General features: G+C 35.7%; 1 protein-coding gene across 28 annotated transcripts in view; it reads left to right on the plus strand.

Moving 5' to 3' along the window:
• Positions 1-25,706, plus strand: part of PHF21A (PHD finger protein 21A) — a 195,707-nt gene that overhangs the window by 20,345 nt on the left and 149,656 nt on the right. For 15 of the 28 annotated variants that reach the window (XR_002732298.3, XM_023215755.3, XM_023215743.3 and 12 more), the window contains 5 exons: positions 9,780-9,820; positions 11,430-11,541; positions 17,352-17,488; positions 22,754-22,786; positions 24,095-24,160. Coding sequence is in view for 25 of the 28 variants with exons in the window: in XM_023215755.3 (XP_023071523.1) it covers positions 17,435-17,488; positions 22,754-22,786; positions 24,095-24,160 (153 nt within the window). In the remaining 3 variants the exon portion in view is untranslated. Of the gene's footprint in view, positions 1-5,740; positions 5,763-9,779; positions 9,821-11,414; positions 11,542-12,894; positions 12,929-17,351; positions 17,489-22,753; positions 22,787-24,094; positions 24,161-25,706 lie in introns of those variants that run through there. The other 13 variants (XR_002732299.3, XM_023215758.3, XM_023215747.3 and 10 more) reach the window with 4 other exon arrangements.

Genomic DNA, 25,706 nt, shown 5'->3' on the forward strand with positions numbered 1-25,706 from the left:
AAAAAAAAAAAAAAAAAAAAAAAAAAAAAAAAAAAGAGAGAGAGAGAGACAGACCAGCATGGGCAACATGGCAAAACCCTGTCTCTACAAAAAATATGAAAATTAGCCGAGTGTGGTGGCATGTGCCTGTAGTCCCAGCTATTAGGGAATCTGAGCTAGGTGGATTGATTGAGCCTGGTAGGTCGAGGCTGCGATTCAGTGCCATGCCATTGAACTCCAGCTTGGGCAACAGAGCAAAACACTATCTCAGTCAGTCAATCAGTTCAGTAGCTAAGATCTATACCAGGTATTTCATCTATTATTTAATTATACATAGAGAAAAACATTTGAGACAAGAGCCTTAACTTTATAGGATTTTAAATAACTTATTATGGAAATTTAAAAACTTTTATAAAAATAGAGTGAATAATATAACGAACCCCATGAACCTATTCCCTATCTTTAACAATTACCAGCATTTTGCCAATCTTTATCTATAGTGTGTAAAACATAACAGGAAAGTAACTTTGTGTTTTCAAAACATGCACTACAGTTAGGTACATTGGTATACTCAAAGGAAAAATGTGTATGAGAATGTTCTTTCCATACATTGTTAGTTTAATACTGGTAATCCCTTTTAGGATAATATTTTCATTTGTCTTTTAACTTACTGAAGAGGTCTGAGCCACCGCTAACTTAATGAAGAACCATGCCTGCTGGAAAGACTCTAGCTTCTCTTACCCCTTCTGCTTTTAGAAGTTCTGAGATTATTAGTTTTGAGCTTGTGTTCTTAGGAGCTGCATTTTATTTTATGTACACTTGCCTATCTGTGACGGTTGTATGGACCATCGTTTCTTAGCATAAGCAGGACAATGTGTAAGTCAGCTTAAAGTTGCAGGTCACAAGTCTTGTTCCACACTTCCTTCTTGTGCATATTCTATTTCTATTTAACGCGAATGTATGTATTGGTTAAGGAATGCTTGTTTTACTTATAAAATGGTTTGTTGAGGAGGGACTTTTGATTACCTGCTATCTTTAGACGTGGTAACAGTGGTTAGAAACTTGTTACGTGCTCCCTTGTTTGCTCTTCTTTGCACTGTAAGTTGTACATATGCCTGCAGTTGTGGGGTGTGTTCATTAGGAGTCACTACAAGGTAATAGTAGCCTTTTTTCTGAATGTATTTGGTTGCATTAGTTTAAATTAGACCCATAGGTGTAATTATTCCACCCCAATGCATGGGGAAGCATAGTCAGTGGAAGTTGTGCATCTAAACCCCTGTGCATTGAAAATGTGTCTTTAATGTTATGATGTTATTTGACATCTATCATTTAGTGCAAGGAGTATACTTATTTAACAGGACCTTTAATAAGTTCCCTCTACACCAAAGATATATTTTTTAAAAATTATGCTTAAGAAGACTTTGTAGTATTCCCCAAAAGTGTTCATCTGTAGCAGTAAAATCTTTCTAAAATAAAACTTATTCTTTTAACCGATATTCATTTAAGTGGGTTTCTCTGTACTTGGTTTCCATGGAAATAGCGAATAGCTAACGTTATTTATAAGGTGGAAGTAAAATAGGGTGCCTAATGGGACCCCATGCTGCTCTGATGAAGGGACTTAGGAAAAAAATCCATGCTCATGGGATTTTTTTTTTTAAACAAGGTTAATGGAAGCCCTGATTTCAGTCTTCTGTAACAGAACATATTTTTGGTTTTAACGGCTAGCATTAATATCAAGCAAACAACTTCTTTTTGAGGTCTGTATTGCTTTCACTTTCAAGTTTTAGGACCACTTACTTATCAGCGTGATTGAGGCTTTATGTTTCAGACTCCTGTTTCTTTGTGGTTTTTGTTTCAAAAGTTAAAATTCCCAGTGTATTGTAGCTGTTTCCGCTTCTCATTGACATTTCAAAGTACTGATTAAAAAGATAAATGTTCATTAAGGATAGCAGTGGTGAGAGAGGATCAATATGTTGGACTAAGAAGATTTTTTAAAAAATGTAAATTGTATGGAACCATTTTTAGTTTTTAGGCCTAAAGTCGGGGTTCTTTTTTATTTGTGTTGTGGAGCTAAACCTGTATAGTCAGAGAGAAGAGATTCTAATTTTCTTTCAGGCTAGAACAGGGAAAATCTTAATTTCTCTTTCCTTTTTAAAAAATGGATTGTTGCCAAAACCTTTCAACTGAAATAAATGTTAATTCTTTTAGTGCTTGAAATGTGGATTTGGAATAAACCTTGGCTTTTTTCTCACTTCTTCGGTAAGGCCTACTCTGAGTTTTGTAGGCCTGCAGCAAAGCCTTGCGTTTTTTAAGCCCCTTCAAGTGAAAGAGTATCATTCCCTTTGTGTTTGTGTTTAGGGTGTGTGTGTGTGTGTGTGTGTGTGTGTGTGTCTAATTTTTCTATAGCCTGAAAGGCACCTGCTCGTTTTCCAGCCTAGTGAGTACAGCAGTGCTATATTGAGAAGTGAGGCAGGATGGAACACAATAAGGTGCTATAATTTTTATTTAGTTAGTTTTGCTCGTCCTTGGTAGCTTGTGATCACTGTCCATTTATCTGGAAGTACTCTGATTATTCTTGGCTATCAATGCAGCAGGAGTTTTCTTCTGTGTTTAAAGCAAGGACTGTAGTATACTGAGGGCTCCTTCAGGGGAGGACTTGAGTTTTGTTTTGTGTGTATGTGTTTCTCTGGATAAGCTTCTGGCTATAGATGAGTTTACTGTGCTTTAATTTTTTTAAATTTGGTTGTTTTAATCTTGTTGAATTTATTTTTGTGTGAGATATTTTTCTCTAGCAATTCACTAGTTTCTTCTATGTATGTTGATGCTGTTTTATAAAATTTTCTTAATGTGTTAATTTTTCTTTTAGTTTAGCTTTTTCTTGTTTATTTTTAAAATCTGGTATCTAGCACTGACCTTTCTTAGTGACTTTTATTTGAATTATCTTTGTGCTTTAGAGACATAGGAATTTGAGTCTATTATCCCATTTCTGAGTGAACAACTCCCAGTAGTTACAGTTAGTGCAATAGAAAGGGTTCTCACAGATGCAGTGCTGGGCATTGATCCTCCTCCTTGGTGCTTATGGTTTACACCCAGAACTCCCATTAGTGTTAACAGGAGACACTTCCTTAAATCCCTGTACACCAAAGTGAGCTCGAACTCTTTTATAATGCCTTATAGATACCTGAGTTGTTTTTTTGTTGTTAATGACAAGAGTTTTAGTCCTGAGGTTAACCGATTATTAAGATAGAGTTTGAGTTGTCTTGGGATATGGAGTGATTTACTAAGTCTGATCTGTAATTAAGAAGTTTTCGTTACGATGATTAGGCTCAGTAAACAGCTTTGTGAGAGCTGTGGAAGCTTGTGAATACGAATTTTTGTACTTTATAGAGTGAGGAAGCAAGATTTCTTCTTTCCAGTTATTTCTGCTATTTCTTCTCAACCATAAAAAATGGTTCTAACAGTTTTTGTATATATTATAAGAGGACTTAGAAAAATTGTTCTGTTTTTTATTTTACTTAAAAGCCTTCCTGTAATTGCCCTCTGGCCTCAAAGTCTTTTATTAGCTAGTATGGCTCACGTTTTTCAAGCATATAGAAGTTAATATGCACTGTTTTAGAACTTAGACAGTATAACCACTGGTCAAGTAGTAGATAATCAGTGTTTACTACACCCATCTGTGAACTGTGGATTTTTATTGCTATCATTTATTTATGTACAGTTTAATGGAAAGATTCCTACATTGAGAGCAATTAATCTGAGTTTTAGGCTGAGCTTTGCCTGTCATTATCTTTGTAGATATTAGCTAGTCATCTGGACTTCTTGGACCTTGTTCCTCCGTGAAATGAAGTTATGGGTCTGGCGCTCTGAGGTGTCCATTCTAGTTTGAGGCTGTTTGAGGGCCTACTTTCCTAGGTACTGAAGGAAATAGAGTACAGTAAGGCAGGCAGTGGTTTCTAATCCTGGCTCCCTATTAGAATCTTTTGGGGAAACTTAAATACAGATCTATGGGTTCTAAATAAGGCACAATATATTCAATATCTTTAAGGGTAGGGCCTGTGGATCTGTATTTTTTGAAGTTTTATGTGTTATCCTGACCTAGTATTGAGAACTACTTGTACAAGGTATTCTATTCTTTTGTGTATGTGTATGTGTGTTCTAGTTAGGGAGATGTCATATGGGTTAGATTAAAATGTGAGGCAGTATATGGTTAAATTTAAAAATGAATGAGAAAGATGATAAACACTTCAGGAGTTGAAACAAAGGAAGAATTGGGATGTAGGATGGTTTGAGCAGATCTCTGTTAATCAGCGAGTCTTTATCTGGACCCCAGTGTGTGGGTAAGATTTGGATAGTTAGGGAGAGGGTAAAAAGGTATTATTCTTGATATAAGGAAGAGCATAAGTAAAAGTTGGGGAGCAGAATAATTCTGATTATAGTTTTAGTCTTTATTTTAGTATTCTTTTGCTCCTGAAACTGCTGTAGATTTCCTCAGTAATTTAAGGGAGTGAGCGAGCCATGAAGGTATTTGGAGGAAAAGAGTGTTCCAGAGCCCCAAGAAGGGAACTTGCCTGGAGGGTCTGAAGTACGGAAAAGTGGCCAGTGTTGCTGGAATGGATTGAGCAATAGGGAGATGGGATGGCTTAGAATGGCAGAGGCCCAAATCACTTAGTGCCTGTGGGCCATTGAAAGGAACTTCATCTTTTCTTGGAGTATGATGGGAAGCCATTGGAGGGTTTTGAGCAGAGGAGTAACAAGATCTGTCTTGGATTTTGAAAAGCTTACTCTGACTCGCGAGAAAATATACCTTAGCAGGGCTAGGGTAGAATTGGGGAGGCCAGTTAGGAGGCTGTTGTAATTATCTAGGTGAAAGGTGAAGGTGACTTGGACCAGGGAGGTGGTAGGAGAGTTGAGACAAGTGGTCATGGTGGATATATTTTGAAGGTAGAGGCACATAGTTGGCTGTTGGAGTAGATGTGGAGTGTGGAAAAAGAAGAGTCTTAAGATGACTTTTAGGATTTTTTCTTCTGAAGGGATGGAGTTACCATTTATTGAGATGGGAATGACTCTGAGGAGGCAGTTAGGGGAGAGGTAGTCAGGAGTATACCTATTTGACCAGTGTTGAGTGGGCAGTTGGGTATATGAGTTTGGAATTCAGGGGAAGGATGTGTGCTGGAGGTAAACATTGGGAATTGCCAGTGCATAGATCCTTCTATAGCCATGAGACTGTGTGAGATGACCTAAGGGGAAGAGTTCCAAGAACTGAGTCCTGGGACAGTTCCACATTTTGAGGTGTTGGAGGCAAGGAGGAACCAGCAAAAGAAACCAAGCAGAGTAGCCAGAGAGATGAGGAAGAAAATCAAGAGAGGATGGTCTCCTGGAAGTCAAGAGAAAAAAAATTTCCAGGAGGAAGACATGATCAGTGGGTCAAAAGATACTGGTCAAGGAAGTGAAGACTGTTTTCTGTTGGATTTAACAACTGTTAAATCATTGGTGATCTTCACAAGAATGGAGGGAGGCAGAGGCCCTAATGGGTTGTGTTCTGTAGAGAATGGGAGGAGAGGAATTAGAGCGAGGGAGTATGGTTAACTCTTTCAGGGAGTTTTGCTATAAATGTGAGCCTAGACAGGGACGATAACTAGAGAAGGATATGGAGTCAAGGGAGGGTTTTTTTTTAATTATTATTTTTTAAGATAGAAGGAACAAAATGATCCAGTAATGATGAGGGGAAGATTGATGCTCCATGAGAGTAAAGGGAGAAGAACTAGAGGAATGTCCAGGAGAGGGTAAGAGAGGTGGGGACAAGAGGGATGGTTTTTAAGATGTTGGGGCCCCAAGGACTAAACTGATCAAGTGGGATTCTGCCTTTTCTTCTGACCACTTATCTGCATTTAAATTTATTTCAAACTTACTTGCTTTCTGTTGGAAGTTAGGAAGGGCAGATAAAAAACAGTAAAGCCAGTGGTATATAAAACTCAATTTGGGGGCCTCTATCAGTTTGGTATAGTAGGGGAAGAGAAGAGATTGAATCTTCTGGATAAGGTGACATTTTAAAGTGTCTTTGAATGACAATTATCTGTGCTATTCTAGTCCCTTATCAAAATTTATGATTGAACACAGGCTATAAACTTAATTATTTGAAATTTGTAGTAGGGTGAATTAAATTTTAGCCTAATTTAAAACATGATCTAGTATTAAACTTTTTCTCTGCAAGTTTTGTTTGTTTAATACAGATTCTTCATATGCAAGGGTTTCAGATATTTTACAAAAGATATTTAAATAATTATTAATCACTTTAGATTTATTTATAATATTTAAAATATTATAACCATATCAGAAATCTGAATGATTTGCTTCTTTACCAGCTCTAATTAGAGCAGTTACCTTTGAAGTTCTGGAGAGGTATAAACAATCTTCAGTTTTTGTATGACCCTTATATTAGCAAGATAATATAACACCTCTAAAAGCACAAATACTTTCATTTACTTTAACTTAGGTGTTTTGGATATATTTTTCAAGAACAAATCTATCTTTTAAAAATTTAAGCAAATATGATTAAAATTTTGAAGTACCTTAGTTAGAAGTGTGAAATGTATGTGAGAAACAAACTAAATGGCTTTTAACCAGCTTAACATGAAGAAATCAAACTTGAATTTCAGACTTAAATATGTTTTACATATGGATAGTGTAAAAAGCACAAATGTGTGTATAGATGTTGCTTTTTGCTGCTCAGTCTTCTTAAATTATAGAAATAAAATATTTGCTTTTCTTTTTTTTTTTTTGTCAGTTTCCAAATGGTAGTCAATTAATATGCAATGTTAAGAAGAAACACTTTGGGATTTCTCATGTGCACAGTGTTTAAGAATTATTAGTCTAAAAATAATTTCCTCTTTTTGGGTATGTGAACCTCATTGTGAAACCAATGAAAGCCATGGACCCTCTTCCAAGAAAACTGTACCTCTGCTGATATGTATAGAATTTAGCATATAGTATGAAGGAGTTGACAGACCCCTCTGAAGCCCATTCATGGGGATCCCTTAGGTTTAAAGGATTTCATGGTTTTTTTTTTTTTTTTCTTTTTTTGGTGGGGGGAGGATGGAGACTCACTCTGTTGCCAGGCTGGAGTGTAGTGTGTAGTGGTGCGATCTCAGTTCATTACAATCTCTGCCTCCCAGGTTCAAGGGATTCTCCTGCCTCAGCCTCCCGAGTAGCTGGGATTACAGGTGCGCGCCACCATACCCAGCTAATTTTTTTTTTTTTTTTGTAGTTTTAGTAGTGACTTCTACTAAATTATTATTATTTACCATGTTGGCCAGGATGATCTCGATCTCCTGACCTCGTGATCTGCCCGCTTTGGCCTCCCAAAGTGCTGGGATTACAGGCATGAGCCCCTGTGCCCGGCAAGGATTTCATGTTTTAAGACTTGCCCTAGATGGCTTACTTATGTGATTTTCCTTTAAAACTTTATGTGCAGACTTTTCCAAAAATATTTTGCTAGTGTTTATTGTAGTTTGTTTTTTAGAAGAGTAACTGCTGCAGCGGGTTAAGAAAAAGTAAGGTCTAGTGGAAAATGAGCTCAGCCAAGGAATCTCGAGCCCGTAAGCTCTTCTCCAGCTTCACTATCAGCTAGCTGAGTGACCTTTGGGGAAATCACTTAACTTCTCCGGCTTTGATTTTCTGTGCGATTTCTGCAGTCCCTACAAGTAGTCTTATGAGCAGTTTCATGACATCATGATTTCAGGATATCATGGCAAAATTCTTTATCAGTTTAGGATTGGCCCTGCTACTCATTTTTGGAGAAAATGCCTTGGAGATAAGGTATATGTACATTGTGCTGCCTTTTGTTGAATATGCCTTTTTCAGCAGCATTTATTAATACTTTCTCAAATGCTCTATAAGTTAAAATCCCAGTCCCATCCTCATCACTTTGAATTTCAACATATTTTATATATTCTAGGTATAAGCCTGTGTTGATTATATATACTATAATTATCACCTCCAATTCTGTGGTTTATCTTTTCACTTTCTTAATGGTGTTTTTTTGATGAACAGAAGTTCTTAATTTTAATTTTGCCCAATTTATCAGTCTTTTCATTTTTACTATATTTTAAAGTGGTAATATTTTACTTCCTAATCAACAACATGGATGAAAACAGTTCCAGAAAGTCATTCATTTAACAAATAATGCTGCTGGAAATCAATACATAAGAAAGTATCGCCAGCCTGAAGGAGCTAACATGAAAGCCCTAATAGGGAAGATAAGCCCTCAACAGACAGCTTAAGTGTCAATTTAGTCAATTCATTGATTTAACAAACATTTATTGAGCATTTACTATGTGCCTGGTACTGTTTCAGGCAACCTTTTGAGTGGCATAGAATCCTATAGATATCAGTAGTGTTAAGAATCCACTTTTTAATAGCTGCATTGTTGTACAGATTGTTGCATGATGTCTCTTTTGGTTGGGAGTCATCCTAACCTTTGTGATTAAAATTGTTATTTGCATGGGCCTGAGAAATTTAAAAAGGACAGCTGCTAAAGAAAAGGCAGAATAGAAAAGCACATTACTTTCTTTTGGAAATGAATGCTAACTGTATGAACTGGGGCCCTTTCAAATAATTTTATTGTATGTTTGGCATAACTGTACATGATTAAACAAAGATTTACAATCTGAGAGACATGAAGCGCTTTTGAAATATTCCCTGAGGAAATGAGACACTATTGGGGTAATATCAGTCAACAAACACCATATTTAAGGCAAAAGGAAGACATGTAGTTTTAGAGCATAGCATAGTGGAGTTTAAATAATTAAATATTAAAATATTAAGGGAAAAGTTTTAATTTTTGTTTTCCTAATACTGGATTGGGATCCCAAAACGTAAATTTTCTTTCTGGCTTTATCACTGATTAGATATGTGGCATGGAAACAAACAGCTTTTGTGTATGTGGTTTACAATCTAAAGTGGTAAGACGTGGCCAGGCAAGGTGGCTCACACCTGTAATCCCAGCACTTTGGGAGGTTGAGGTGGGGAGGATTGCTCGAGCCCAGGGGTTTGATACCAGCTTGGGCAACATAGTGAGGCCTGACTCTACAAAAAAATAAAGTAATAGCCAGGCATGGTGGCACACTTGTAGTCCCAGCTATTCAGGAGGCTGAGGTGGGAGGATTGCTTGAGGCTGGGAGGTTGAGGCTGCAGTGAGCTGTGACTATGCCACTGCACTTGAGCCTGGACAACAGAGTAAGACTCTGTCTCAAAAAAAAAAAGTGAGACACATCTAAGAATGTGAAGAAAAGTTTAGTTAATATTCTGACTATACATTATTATAAAATGCTGTGATTTTAAAGCCTTACATAAGGCAAGTACATTTCAAGATTAATTGAAGAAAATGCCTTTTATGAGGACCAAACTAAGAACTAGTGATGTTAGCTTAATTTGTTAATGTAAAACAACTGATAGTAGAGGTCACTTGTTGACGATGAAGGAGTAGTTGTATGTTATTTAAATGAGGTGCATTTCATTTCTATATGTCCCTTACGAAAGGAAAATTATCAACTACTTACTTTTCCTTGTCTTGAAAAACTATGGAAAAGTAGTGATTTTAACTGCCCTTGAGTTCCTTCTTTGCTTTGTAAAAGTTACCTATTGCTTCTCTTTTTTTCTTTTGGGTTTTAAAACTTTGGAAACTTGTATGTGTTTTGTTTTTTTCTTCTTAAAATCAGAAATCTTTGAGTCTTCAACTTTTAATGACATGTCATAAATATGTGTGTGTTGTCTAATTCCATTTTCCCGTTCTTCTGTTGTAGGGGGCTAGATTGCAGAAGGAGAGCCAGTTTCCCCAAAATTGGTAAGTACTTTCACTAGGTAGACATAGTATGCCTGATCCTGATGCTAGCTGGATAAGAATTCAAATATTGTGATTTTTTTTTTTTTCCCACAAATGCTCTCTGTCAGAAATGGGGCTTTGCTGTTTACACTGAGTGGAAATGAACTGTCTAATTTCACGTAGCTATATTTCAAATGCATTTGTGTTTCTGCTAATACAACTAGGCCTGCACGTTCCACCATTCGATAACCTGTTAAAATGTAAAAGTCCTGTTTTTCCAAAAATGTCCTTAATGCAATGGTTCGGGTTGAGAATTCAAAAGTCAAGAAATTCAAAAGTTCAGATTCCTAGCCAGGCCCAATGGTGTGTGCCTATAGCCCCAGTTACTCAGGAAGCTGAGGCAGGAGGATGGCTTGAGCCAGTTCAAGTTCAGCTTGAGCAACAAAACAAGACCCTCATCTCTTAAAAAAAAAGAAGATTAAGATTCCTGTAGTGTTTTATGTTACTTAATATGTTGTTATATTTGATGGTCATAGTATATGTGCAAAATGGCTTAGGTTAATTTAACTGTGGAAACTTGACTTTGAAATTTGGGACTAGTGTTTATTTACATTCTTAAACTTAATATTAGATTAGTTAGCCTCATATCTGATAGTAAATTTTTAGCGTGTGTTGTTTTATATAATTCTTCAAAAGGAAAAATAAAAAGAGAGAGAGAAATGTAATCATGTGGGGCATATAGGCGAACATTTTTTCCTAATATCTACTTTGATAGATTTTTTTAATGGTTGTTCATCACTCTTAAACATTTCTTCGAATGCACAGGGCAATCTAGTGACTCACCATCAAACAAATATAAACTTTATTAGGAGAGTATGTATTATGAAAAAAATTAAACTCAAATAAGATAGCTGGAATAGGGTAGTCACCTAATGCAAGACTACTACTTTTTAAAAAAAATTTTAAATCCTCTCTCTCAAATAGTAATTAACTTGGTGGGTAGAGTAGATATAGCAGATATTTGGCCAAGGTTTCCTTTTGATAGTTTATGGTACTTGTGGTGTCTCTCTTCCTTTTGGGGACTGGGATTTGAACATGTTTCATGGAGGCACTTGAACTAGTTAATCCTTGCATTTACTACCTTTTTATTCTACTGGCCTTTCTCTCATTAAACCTTTTAAAATAAATAATCAAGATCCTATAGCTCTTTACTTTGACATGGGATACAATTTTAGAGAAGGGACCTTAACCCATTTATACCAGAGATTGCAAATTTTTTTGTGAAAAATCAGACCTTGGCGATGACCTTGAGCAGTAGGATATAAATAACTCCCACAAGCTTAGTGTTCCAATAATGGAACACTAGGTATAAATGAGTTAAGGGCCTTCTCCAATATTTTACCTTGTGTGGCAGTTTCTTCTAGATCCCTGACAGGTTGTTATTCAGGTACATATTGAATACCACATTTTTTAAAAATGTAGCTCATCTTCTATAATGTATTCTGAGGAATTCTACTTCCACAGAAAATAAGTATTATTGAGGTGGGGTGGGGGTGGGAAAAGGGTTCTGTGGTCAAATAATTTGGGAAATGCTGCATTAAACAAAGTTAAACAGGTTTCTTTACTGCAGGACTTCTCAGAACCTTTAATATGCTAATGTGCATTGTGAATCTCCAAGAGGGGGATATGATATGCAGCATTCTTGAATACTTCTAATGACAGGGAGCCCACTACCTCATAAGGTAACCCATTCCTTTTTTGTACAACTCTTATCCTTAGTTCTTCCTTTTCCTTATATTGATCTGAAGTCTTATCTCCCATAACTTCCACTTCTATTAAGTATTTATTGGTTATACTGAGACTACCACACCCACTTGCGTTATCCTTTGTGTGGTATGTATTTGTAAGATTCTGGCCAGGCTTGTCTGGACAGTTTTTTAAAAATAGTCATTAAGTATTAATAACATTCTGGTAAATGTGACAACTAGTTCTAAAACCTTGGCCTCATTGTCACTATGCTCTCATACCCTACTCCCCAGCCTCCTCCATTTTCAATATCTGTGAATTTTAAAATTTACTTACATTTCCTTTTGTTGGATGTGGTTGGGATAATTTAGTAGACATGCTTAATTTTCGTCAAGAAAGTTAGGAAATAGAAGAATGTGTGTATGCAGACAGCCTGGACCCCAGGAAGCAGAGGTAGAAACTGTATATTGGGCTGAGCACTGATGATGGTAGGGAGGGGTCCAGGACACTACATAGACTTGTGAAGGAGGGTGCTGTGGGGAACCCCGGCCTGGCCCGAGGCGCCATAATAGCCTGCACATTGCAGTGGAGGTATGACCTGTGTAGAGATTCCTTTTTTAAAAAGTGAGGACCTGCCCCCAACCCCCTCCAAAACAAACAGAGATGAGAAAGATACTTTATACTCACATACATTCAGATATTTAGATATCATAAATGTAATGATATATATGCGTATATATTTTTTGATTTAATTTAATAGGAAACAACATTATTAAATATAATTTAATAGTATGAAAATATCCAACAAGCTAAGGAGGTATTTGTCAACAGCTGTCGTACTGGGATTTGAACATAGTAACCTTACCAGATTCAGAGGGTTTGCCTCTAAAATCAGGGTTGCCAAGCGCTTTGTGCAGTAGTATTTTCTGTTCACCTGTGTAGTGTCATAAAAGAAACACCGTGATGAAAATAAATCAAGATGTGTTGAAAATTTGCTCAATGATAAGAAAATAGACATTATATTATGTTTTTTAATGTTGTCATTTGTATTGATTCATGTTAATAAATGTTAACATTTTCATAAATAGTATTAAAATAATTTTATTTATTTATTTATTTTTTGAGATGAAGTCTCACTGTCGCCCAGGCTGGAGTGCAGTGGCGTGATCTCCGCTCACTGCAAGCTCCGCTGCCTCCCGGGTTCACACCATTCTCCTGCCTCAGCCTCCTGAGAAGCTGGGACTACAGGCGTCCACCACCACGCCCGGCTAATTTTTTTGTATTTTTAGTAGAGACGGGGTTTCATCGTGTTCACCAGGATGGTCTCGATCTCCTGACCTTGTGATCCGCCCGCCTTGGCTTCCCAAAGTGCTGGGATTACAGGTGTGAGCCACTGCGCCCGGCCAAGAATTTTATTATTTTTAGCATTCATGGTAATTTTAGCACTACCGCTAATAAAGATATTATTTTATCTCCCTACGTGTTAGATACATAGTAAGAAGTAAGTATTTTGTACAAATTGAAACCTGATATTCAAATATTAAGCATGGGACAAGAAGTAAAGATACATAGATCTGTCAAGACCTTCTACTTTTTCCTATGTAAGAAAATGAATTAAACCTACTTGAAACATTGTGTCTGAGAATATAAATTAAAAAGCAGAGGAGTTTCACATCAGATAAATGCATGGTATAGAGAACGTGGAGTTGTCCTTTTTAGGGACAGTTTGGGGGCACACTGGCATGGACTTGTTAAAGAAATGTTGGTTGATGAGTCAAGTTTTGATTGGAAAAATGTTTCTGTCAACTCAGTAACATCCAAATCAGAGTTATAGCTTTCCTACGAGTTATTAGAATCATAATAAAATACCTGCAGGTCACATACCTTCAAGCAGAAGTATACCCAGAGAAATAGTTAGAAGAAGCTCCACAGAGAATTTGAGAACATAAAAGGCTACAGTCATGTAGATATATACTATGTAGAGAAGTTTTATTAAAAGTTCTGTATAGAGAAAAGAATTAAGTGTTTTAAAATCATCATAAAACTTTACAGTTTGCAAAAGGCTTTTCATATAATTTTGCCTTATTTAAACCACAACAGTCTTATGAAGTAGGTGATATTGTTTCCATTTTCCTGATTTACAAGCAAACAAACCCCGAGGATGAGAGTAGTCACACAGTGAGTAAGTAGAATTAGCATTTTTTGGTTTTTGGGGTGGTGAATGTGCTTTCCAGATATCATGACTGACCTTTTTAGTGGGATTTGATTATTGTTTTTGTTTGGTTTGTGTGTTTGGTTTTATGTTTTTGTTGTTGTTGTTGTTATTGGAAGGTTAGAGGCCATTAGGTATCAGAATGGTTTGACGTGTACAGTTTGGAAGATTGCATATGCTAGTATTTTGGGCTAGGCAAGTGACCTTGCTGATAGTGACTTGTAGAACTGTTGGATAGTTAGAGTCATTCATTATGCTGGAATACAGTGTGTTACCGTCTTGTGAGTCTGATGGTATTCACCTTGCAGCAACTGATTTATTATTTATAACTTGTTAGAATTGGTCAAAATATGTTAAATCATCTTTTACAAATGTAGCAAATAATTCTTTTGATGCTATAAACTGCCTCCCAGTGGTGTTCAGATGATGACTGCATGAGATGTCCAAGACCTCAAAATATTTTTTCAGCTGGGTGTAGTGGCTCACACCTGTAATCTCATACTTTGGGAGGCTGAAGGTGGATGGATCGCTTTAGCCCAGGAGCTCAAGACCAGCCTGGGCAACATGGTGAAACCCTGTCACTACAAAAAAGTACAAAAATCAGCTGGGTGTGGTGGGCACATCTGTAGTCACAGCTACTCAAGAGGCTGAGGCAGGAAGATCATTTGAGCCCAGCAAGTTGAGGCTGCAATGAGCTGCGATTGCACCACTACACTTTAGCCTGGGTGACACAGTGAGACCCTGTCTCAGGAAAAAAATTTTTTCAAAAGATTCAGCATGTATTCGTAACCAGCCTGGGCAACATATGAGACCTCTTCTCTACAAGAAAAAATAAAATTAAAAAAACAAGATTCAACTTGTACCTGCCTTGTTTTTGTGAACTATAGATACGTGTCTATAGTTTGTTTCTTTCTGCACAGACCAATCTCTTAAAATTACTATCCAGAAAGAGACCTTTCTGAAGAAAAGAAAAAGAATTTCAAATGAATCTTCTAATCCTTCATATGTTTTTCTACAACTAGTCCTAACTTTTTTAACCCTTCAGTTTTATTTTGAAATAAAATCAGTAATTGGCATTCAGAGTCCTTGCTGAATAAAACTTCATCATGCCTTTGTGTATCTCTAAGAAGCAGACAACAGTCTGATGGAGAAAGTAAAAGCCATCAGCTCCTCATTAACTTGAGTTGCAGGCTTATTATTGTGCGAGGCACTCTTTGACATTTACAGTCTTCAGGTTAAACCCTGGTTTTAACTTTTTCTTTTCCTGAGCATTTTGTTTGATAGTATAACATTTTCCAATGCTTTATCTACAAATCCTTGGTTAATGTTTTCTTGTTTAAAAAGATGTGCATATTTTTTATGGAAAATTTTGAAAATATCAATACCCGAAAAAGAAGAAAGTAAATAATTGTCAGTGCTACTACCTAGAGATAACCATCAGCAAATTATAAAGTGGCACCTGACAAAAATTCTAGACAGCTCAGAGTATTATTATTTTATAGATTTTCAGTTTGATAGACAAAGCATATAATCTTAATTATATTTCTGTGTCTTAATTGATGATGGAAGTTCTTCATGTTTGTTGGCCATTCTTATTTCTTCTGTAAATTGTTTTTTCATAGATTTTTGTTATCAATTTGTGAGGGCCCTAAATATATAAACTATATTAGCCCTTTGTCATGTATAATGTAAGTTCTTCGTGTTTTAACCTGCCGTTTATTTCCAGAGTTTATGTAAATTGAGTTGAACTATGGTTTTATGTTACTATCAGTAGAATGAAGTATGAATATTTGAAAAATACCTCTTCAACTTCAAAGTGATTCTTGACAGAAATTATAAGGAATCATTTTAGACACATTTTCTGGTAGAGCCTCGTAAAAATTAAAACCAAGTGTTGTTTTCAAGAACTGTAATATATAAGTCAAGAATTTGAGTAGGGAGATTATTTTGGTATTTAAAGTGGCTGTGTAGTTTTAACTTTAGTATTGCAGTTAGAGTAAGCTTACATGATAACAAAAATCTTGGTCTTAGTGACTCAATGATTCTGATATTGACTGATTGGTTATCATTCCAAATATTTTAAAAGATAGTAGCTAAAACTACCCAAATTTGTTCACCACAGTATGTTTCCCTTTCTAAATTATTAATATCTCCGCTGAATATACTGCCTTTTAAAATGTTTTGGTTAACATTATCATTATATAGTAAACTTTTCCTGTCGTTTGCAAATGTGAATTTAAAGGAATTTTGCACTTTTGGAATTTATTCTTTCTTAGGTTTGAGTATTTTGATGTTGTATAATCTAGTATATAAGCCCTAAGAGAGAGATTTCTGCTGATGTTTTATGCCTAATGAGAATAAGCAAATATAATGAAAACTCATATTCACAGGAATATATTCCCTAGTTAATGATTCCATTATAACTCTGTTAAAACAGTTTTCAAAGGGCTCTTAGAAAACTTACGTTGAATATAGACTTTACCCATAGGTAAATAATATTTAGAAGTATGAAGATCATGAATCTTACTGTATTGGTTTAAGGAGTAGTGGTTCCTCTAACTTTCTGATTGTTCTCTTCCCCAGTTTATATGAATGCTAAAAAGCTGCTCTAGCTACAAGTCTTATAGGTGCAAAGAAGAAAAGAAATTTGAAGTAAAATTTAAATTTATTCAGGCAAAAACAGACTTTTGCTTTGGCAGAGTACTAAAATAATGTCTAAGGCCACATTCAAGAATGGAAAAAAAATAATAAAGGATAAATTAGCCATTGAAATAATTTAAATTAGAGTAGTGATGATTGGAGGAGGATAGAAAGGTCAAGCTGGGTGTCACATGAACAGATTTAGACTTTTGACATTATCTCCACTTGCCAGTATATGTATAGTCAAAGAGATGACTGGCAAGCTTGAAAGATGATTTTCATTGTAAAGCTAGATGTGTGTTCCATTACTAGACTACCTCAAGTTACACACGATAGATAGATTTTAAAATATCCACATCATAACTTTGTGATAGCATAGTTATATTGCATTGTATTTGTCTGTGTTGAGTATTAATTTGTTAAATGTAAATGTTTAAGTTATACCAGAATTTCCCCATTTTGAATTTCTCTATTTTTTTATGTAGAGTGAGAACCCATCCAAATGAAACTACCCTGGCATTCGTTAACCTCTGAGAAACCCCGAACTCTCCAGTCCACTCTGTGTGAAGTTTAAAAATGTGTAATACTGTTGTTATATGTCTCTTTCTGAGGACAGTGTGTCCTGAATGGTTATAGTCTCATTGAAGGCAGAAGTGATCTTATTCAGCTCTGTGTCCTCAGTATGTAGTGATTAACACAGTGCTGAGCATGTAGTGGATGCTTAGATGTTTCCATGACCAGATTAAACCCTTTTTTTTGTTTTTCATTTCTTAGTTATTTGAAGTGTTCTTTAGAGGAATACTGAAAGAATTGTTTTGGGGAAAAAAGTCTCTTTGGGAAATTTCTTGCCCTGCGTTAGAGAATCAGATGTTTTTTTACTAGCATAATTTATTTGACATAAATATTATATTTGTTCCAAATGTAATGATCCAAAACATTTTACGATCTTTACAGCTGCAGTGAGAAGAGGAGTTTGTTACTTTAAACAGAGGCTGAAGAAACTATAGAATTAGCAGAGAAAGTGGAGAAGGTAGAGGATGGAGTTGCAGACTCTACAGGAGGCTCTTAAAGTGGAAATTCAGGTTCACCAGGTATGTTGTATTATTGGCTTCTCCCACATTGTTGTTAAGATTAGTAAACAAGCCCATCTCTGGTCTTCAGTACTGTTTTTAATAATCTTTAAGACAATTTTGTCCTAGAGTCATGTCGTTTGCCTTTTATCACTACTCAGCAAAGTCGTAGATACTACTTTTAAGAACTTAAAGAAAGTATTCCTGACTTCCTTTCTAGAGAAAAGCACTGAAAAGATTTTTTTCATATACCAAAGGTGTTAACAAAAAAGAAAGAAATCTTTTTTCTGCTTTTTGGTTCATCTGAAGGACTTTATTCATGTGATTTAACTTGCATGTTTTAAATAACAACATGTCTAACTCAACCACCATATGTACTAAAGTTTTTACAGATCATATGACTCAGCTTTATGCGTTGATTCCAATCTTTCTTAAAGAAAATGTGATTATCTTCACAGATGTTTAAATTTCAGATTTTACAATTCTTACTTATATTTTACCTCAGATACCCAGACTAAACAAACATTTAAAGTAACTATAAAAATGTATATATAAATAAAATATATTTTAAATACATTTGTAAAACAATATATTTATGCATATAATAATAAAATATTAAAATATAATTTATATATGAATATATAAAAGTAAACATACACATAACTACAATCAAGACAAAAAGCTATCTTTAAATAATTACATTTAAAATTTGTTATGTAAACAGAGTACCATTGTTTTATATCTTTCTAGACTTTAGCTGGACATCAGGCTGAAGACACACATACACATGCATGTATCTAATCCTTGGTACTCAAAAGTGGTAAAGGATGATGCATTGACTACTTTTGAATTTGTAACATTTGGGGATATGGGAGCGCAGAGAAGGATAAGTAAAACTACTTTTTAAAGGTGTTTGTTCTTAGGTATAGTTTCCTTTGTTTATCTGAGTAGTCTAAGGTAACATTAACTTTTGAAATCATTGGGAGAATATCTTGGGCCTTTGATAACTACTAGATTTGCACATTGCTCAGAATTAGTGTGGGTGAGAACTTAAAGGAAGCTTCAAAAGCACCTGTTCAGAAATCCCTGCTGCTGCTCCGGATCTCGTTAAACTCTTGTTCCGCTGCAGAGTTGGCCCTGTGCACGTGGGCTTCTTTAAGTAGGCAATAAGCTGTGTACTTTTTTTTTCTTTTTTTTAACTTTGCTTCTGGTACTGACTGAGGAGAGCAGAAATTTGTTACAAAAACAAGCTTGTCTTTTTCTGAGTGAAACTAGTTTAACATAGAGGTGTGTTGAATACCCAGTTTGGCTGAATGGCAAGTGATAAAAATTTAATTCACATTTGGTTCAAAGCTGACATCATCATAGAATGAATTTTGGGAGTACAGTAATCAATCTGAAATTTATGTGGATCAAGATTAATTTTATGATGTTGTGTGTGATTTTTGGAGATTTTCCTCCTCTAAGGAAGTATTGAGATGGCAAAGTTAACATTCTGCTTTAGTTCCTCCTCACAAGATATGAGCAAGTCTCCCAAATAATCCTTTCTTGAAAGGCTCATGACCTAAATTAATTGAAGTTAATTACTAAATATTTTGTTTCATATTCTGAATTCAAGCATACCAATTTTATAAACATCACAATTATGAAAATACTTAATATTTATTATTCTGTTTTAAATCTAATTAAAATTTTAAATTCACATTTGTTGACTCAAAAGGGATATAGTTCCTAAAGTTATTCTAAACACTCTCTTACTATTCATATTAACTGTCAGCTTTGAGCATAAAATTAATAGCTTTTATATTCATCCTTTATTTATACAACATTTTGTTTGTGTGATAATAAACATTTATTTATATGCCAATAATATTTTAACAGAGAAAGCATACATTTCACTCCAGTTATATCTGTAATACTTTACTATTTTTGGAAAAATAATTTATATGGTGTCACCTACACAATCATTGATCATGACAAATTGAGGCATGCCAGAAATGACATCAAGGTAGGGGCGTTGGTTACTAGGCTGAGACCAAAGCCAGAACATACATTTGACTAAATATTGGGACAAAAGCCACTCTTGGTTGCATTTCCAGCTAGGGAATGAGATTAGGGCTGAAATTGACCTTACTGGATAGAAAATGTGTTCTGAAACTACCTGGTATTGCTGTAGTTAAAGCATATTTTTGTTCTTTGTGTTTTTGTTACGAATGGGGAGATAGTTATGAAAGTAGCAATGTACACATAGTTGATGTTCAATACATATTTAAGTAATAATGTCCTGTGATGGACATCTCATCTTTTTGGGGAAATTATCTTTTCTCCTCCTCCTTTCTTTGACCTTATTTAGATTTGATGGAAATCACATTTAAATTTTCAGGGTATTTACTCCATATGGAATGGAGAATAGTGTAAAACAGAGGTTAGCTAATTTTTTTGAAAAGGGACACATAGTAAAATATTTCTGGCTTTGCGGGTAATTTATGGTCTCTGTCACAACTACTATGCTCTGCAGTTGCACGTACAAAACAGCCACGGACAATATATAAATGAATGAATATGACTTTTTTCCATAAAACTTTATTTGCAAAAACAGTGGCGGGCCAGATTTGGCCTATGGCTTGTTCTGCTTACCTTTGGCATAAAGTATATCCTCAAGAAACATTGCCGCATTCTTGTGGAAAGTAACTTAACTTTGTTAACATTATGTCAGCTTAAAGTTACTAGGGATTTGGATGGTCCAGTAAGTTGCCCACCTCGTCCTGTCCTACCCCTGATTGTCTAAAATGCAGTTTAACTGCTTATAGATAGAAAAGTTGGCTTATTTATTTCCTTTAGAGGTCAAGACTTCATGTAGTTATCAGTGAATTTTTAAATTCCAGTGTCTGGAAGAAAACCTTTTTCAGCTTCTAAAAGGTAACAGCGTAGCAGCCAACCCTCTGGTAACCAAATCAAAAACGAAAATCAAGAGCTTTTTTCATTGAAGAGTGTGGCTAGCATTAATGTAAAAATGTATATGTATAAAACCTTGTGTTTCAATTCCCTTAAACTCTTGGAATATGTATTGTTTCTGTTTTGTAGATTAAGACTAGGATATAGAAGAGCTACTACTATTAAATATGAAGTAGAATATAGTGACACATACCTTATGTATTTGGAGGTCACATGGTTGGCAACCTCAGTTATCTAAAACGTGTCTTAGCACCAGGGAGAAAGACTTGACCAATTAGAATAAATGTCTGAAGTGATACACTAAAGATTATACATTTTACTAAAGGAGGATTTCTTAGATTATTACAACCTGTTCCCTCGTCTTAAAATTAGTCCAGTGAGTGTACCACACAGCAGGTCTGAAACAGCAAATTTGAGCTGCTTTCAGGGTTATTAGAATAGTAGCAAGAGCTGGATGTGGTGGCTTATGCCTGTAATCTCAGCTACTCAGGAGGCTGAGGTGGGAGGATCGCTTGAGGTCAGGATTTCGAGATCAGCTTGAATAACATAGTGAGACCTCATCTCTTAAAAATATTTGAAAAATAAAAATTAGCCAAGCCTGATAGTTCAAACCTATAATCCAAGCTACTTGTGAGACCGAGACAGAAGGATCGCATGAAGTCAGGATTTTCAGACCAGCCTGCATTACACAGCGAGACCTCATCTCTTAAAAATATTTTAAAAAACCAAAAAACAAAAACCAGACCTGGATATGTTGGAGGATACTTAGGAGGATAAGGTGGGAAGATTGCTGGAGCCCAGGAGTTGGGGGCTGCGTTGAGCTATGATTGTGCCACTGCACTGCAGCCTCAGTGACAGAACAAGATCCCATCTTTAAAAAAATAGTAGCAAAATGTTCTGGCTGACTACTTGACGTTAAGGAGTGGACTGGAAAACTACAGTGTGGATTTAAGAACTTTAAAACGTTGTAGTTTGGTACCTTTTTTGTAAGGACCCTATTGTTTATAGTTTAGTATATTAATATAATCATTCCTCTAAGTATCAATAAAAGCTTGATTTTTAAATTTTTTTTTCTTCTTTTTAAGAAGTTAGGGTGGGTGTGGTGTCTCACACCTTAATCTCAGCACTTTGGGAGGCTGAGGAGGGAGGATTCCTTGAGACTAGGAGTTCAAGACCAGCCTGAGCAACATAACAAGACCCTGTCTCTACAAAAAATTAAAAAATTAGCCAGGTGTGCTGGTGTGCACCTGGGGTCCTAGCTACTCAGGAGGCTGAGGTGGAAGGCTCACTTAAGCCCAGGAAGTTAAGGCTGCAGTGAGCCATGATCACAGCACTGTACTCCAGCCTAGGTGACAGAGGAAGACCTTGTCTCAAAAAAAAAAAAAAAAAGTAGTAGTTAGATAAATATATAGTATATTTTAGAAAGGTTTTATTTTACAACTGAACAATTTAAAAGTGCCTTGTCACCAAAAGAGAGTGACAAATTTTTCCATTACCTGAAAAATTGACTTGGGTAATAGCTTATTCCCAGATACTTTAGGACTTCTGATGCTCCTTTATCCTTCAAATTCTTCTGTCTATGGTTATTGTTACCTTTGGGCAGCAATGATTTTAGAAGTTGGGTTAGGTCAAAAGACATTCATTTTTCTTTCTTTCTTTGTTATTTGTTTGGGCTTCTGTTTTCCCTAGTAAAGATCTTTTCCATTCAGTATTGGGTAGCACTCTCCTTCCCAGAGGAATCGAGTTAGATAGAATTTTGTATTGTTCCTGCACTTCCTTGTTCTCAAATACTGAGCATCACTGCCCCACTGAACTTGTCATCCCCTGCACCTAACTCCTTCTTGAGAGAAGACTGTGGCAAAGTCGCATGGGACACTACGCTTCTTCAGTGGTAAGAACCAAACCAATAGACCTGCCAAATCTGTACTTTGCTCTGTATGTAGTAAACAGGCCGGTTTTGTGTGGGGCCAGCTTCTTTCCAGGCCCTGTTTGGGACTCCAGACATTGACAGCATTTGAAAGGGATGTTTGGCTTTTGGAGCATCCAGCTTGTTTAAATTCCTTTTGGAAGCCATTGTCGCCCATCTCTGTCCAGATTTAAAAATCAGGCACTTTTTCATTTCAAATATAAAGTGGTGGTTTGATTTTTTTATTGAAGGAAGTGTCTCCTGAGCCTATTACATGCATCACAGAAGGTTTTAGTCTGTTCTGATTGTGGTGTTGCTCATTATTTTGTGTTAACTTAAAATCCTAGAATTTTTGGTCCAAACCTGATTAGCCATAGGGAGTTAATATGTAAGACTAATGGCTCTTTTTCTCTCTTTATTACCAGAAACTGGTTGCTCAGATGAAGCAGGATCCACAGGTAAACTATTTTTATTCATGTAATTGTTAAATTTAAAAATAATTTAAAATAAAATCACCATAAAATACTTAAATATAGATGGTACTTAACTTTTAAGAATTACTTCATTTCTAATAGCAATTATTTTTAATACATTGATCTTCAGGTTTTAAGGGTTTAGAAAAATTCATTCTATTTTAATATAGCTATTATTTCATTTTTGTTACTATTATTTTGGTTTTATGTTAATTGGTTTGAGTATTTTGGAGAAAAATATTAAGTTAATACTCCTCATATAGCTTAAATTCATTTCCATAAACCCACTTATTCAAAATCAGAGTTTTTGAGGCTTTCTGTCATAATATTGGTGATCATGTAACAGAATTGTCTTAACTGAAGAATCTGAGGTGGGCAGGGCAGTAACTTGTTGGACAGCATTGTGGGTGATCTCATTGGAGAAGCCTTATGTCAGATACACTAATAAAAAAGTCCACATGGAGTAAACCAAATTCAATAGATGGGGAGGATGTGTTCCCTAACCCTGACAGAAGACCAAGCAGGGTAAATTGAAATAATTGTATGTGAGACAAATCAAGTAAAAGCAGTCTCTCATTAGGGTGGTGTTCAGTCTGCTAGTAGGCTGTCCTGCTACATTAAGCATTTGAAAACTTTAATTTTGGAATTTTTTGCCTACTTTAGTAAAAGGCAATCATGCTCAGTGTATCTCATCTAAAATAGTATTCTTTTTTTGATTCCTAGAATTTTAGAACTGAGAAAATGCCCTGGTAGTCAGTGTGTTAATTTGAATGATGTAGTGTTAAGGCAGTTGCAGTACTGACAGCTTTTCAGATCTAGGCTAAAATAACAAATGTACTTTGCTAAATAAGGGAGAGGGCAAGTGGAGAAAAACCTCTTATCTTTGTTGATAATGCTGTAAAGCATGTAGTGTATGCATACTTATAACCTCCATTTTCCTACTTTTGTGTGATTAGTGGAGCTTTGGGTTTTCTGTTAATGGATACTTTCTATAAAGAATAAGAATATTTTAGTGGACAGGTACTCTTACAGTGTAAGATGCTCAAATATAAAACTTCGTGTAATTTAAAACAGTTGCAGAGGAGCTGCTCCTGTTTCGGTGAGAGGAGCCTATATTTAGGATCTGTGCATTAGGTGATGGTATTATGGCTACAGTGTAATGCATGACAGATTTGATTGGCTGAATGCTTCAGGTTGCTTCATCATTTGTAATACAGTATGCATAGTCTTCCTGCTACTATTCTGTTAACAAATGAACTATCTTCCTCACAGATATTTTTTCTTTCCAATCAGAATGCTGACTTAAAGAAACAGCTTCATGAACTCCAAGCCAAAATCACAGCTTTGAGTGAGAAACAGGTAGGGGAAAAGGGGAGGGGGGCATATTTTTAACATTGTGTTCTAAAGATATGTCTGCTCGAGGCTTCTAAGAGAACTGCTATTTTTCCTCATGTGTGAAAATAAGTGTGGGCAGCCAGACTTGGTTTTAATTTTGTTTGAGCTCTGTTTATCTATTTTTATTTTTGGTTGAAATCAGTCTCTAGAGTATCCCATGGGTATATGTTACTGGCAAATACCTAAAAGCAATGTGGCAGGCTGCCGTTAACTGTGTTAATTAAACTCTATAGTTTACCCATAGGGGATGGGGTAAAGGCAGTTAGTGAGAATAGGTGATAGAGAATCTTGTAGGTGCTGAATGTACCTTGTTACCTGTCTTAAAGCCTTGAGCTGACATTTAACTTATTGTGGAGAGAATTTTCTTGTAAGTAGATTGCTCTAAATGTAGGTCTCCCATTCTAAGTATGGTCATGCCTTTATGTTAATCTCTATTAGATATTGACCTACTATTACGTGAAAAAACTTATTAGACTTATTCTATATAGGGCAGGGCAGGAGAAGAACATCTTGCTTTTTTCCAAGGACACCAGGAAAATATTCTTTGGAATTTTTTGTATGATGACCTCCACTTTACCAATTCAGGCAGTGCCTGCCACCAGGTGGAGTGTGGCAATTGATAGAGCTATAAGTAAATGTTCATGGTAATCCCATGAAGCATTTGTTTTCTTGTTTCTTCCCCACCACTCTCCCTCTGGTTAGAAAGAGTGGTTTTCTGTCTTGGAGGAGGTGAATGTATTAATCGAAAGAATAAGGTGATTTGCAGTTGATATTTCATGCCAGTGACATTTTATTGAAGATTTTTGACTAAATAGTTCTAAATAACTGATTTTTATGTTGTTATTTGATGTTATTTAGTGAAATAATAACAATGAGAATAATTTATTCCTGGAGATTTTTTTATTGTGTTTCTATTGTGTTTTCATTTAACTGAGGGGAGAAATAAACTTTGAGAACTATGTGGAAGAGATATGAATCATTAATGTTTCAGAATAGAATCATCTTCCAAGCTGAGTGAACAACTGCTTTATATTCTTCCCTCCTATTCTTATGCGTCCCCATCTTGTCTTCTCCACAGACAGGAGGTATTTTAGATTAGGGAATTGCCAAACTAAAATTGGGAGGAGGTGGGATGGTGGAGAACAATTTGTAAGAAAAAATATAAACAGAGTTGGTTAGTATGTATTTGGCTCTGAATGTGATTCAGTTCTCTAAAGTCAACATGATGTGTGTTAGTGAAAGTGTTCTAGCTTTAGAATTCTGTTAGCACTGAGCCTCCTTATAGTTTCAGGGTTAGTTTGACAAGACGCCAATGAATGACTCACATTTGCTGAAAAATTCACGTGTTCCAGCAGGGAAAGAAGGTGAGAACTGATTAGTGGAGTAGGGGTTGGGGGATGCTATTGCAAAGTTAAGGTAACTTAAGACTACATTTGGGGAAAGTGGGACAATTGTTAGAAATTTACATCTACTCGAAATTTTTGTTTGTGAGAACTGACATAGATTTGGT

The sequence above is a fragment of the Piliocolobus tephrosceles genome, chromosome 13 (assembly GCF_002776525.5).
Source record: "Piliocolobus tephrosceles isolate RC106 chromosome 13, ASM277652v3, whole genome shotgun sequence".
In the NCBI taxonomy this organism is placed as follows: Eukaryota; Metazoa; Chordata; class Mammalia; order Primates; family Cercopithecidae; genus Piliocolobus; species Piliocolobus tephrosceles.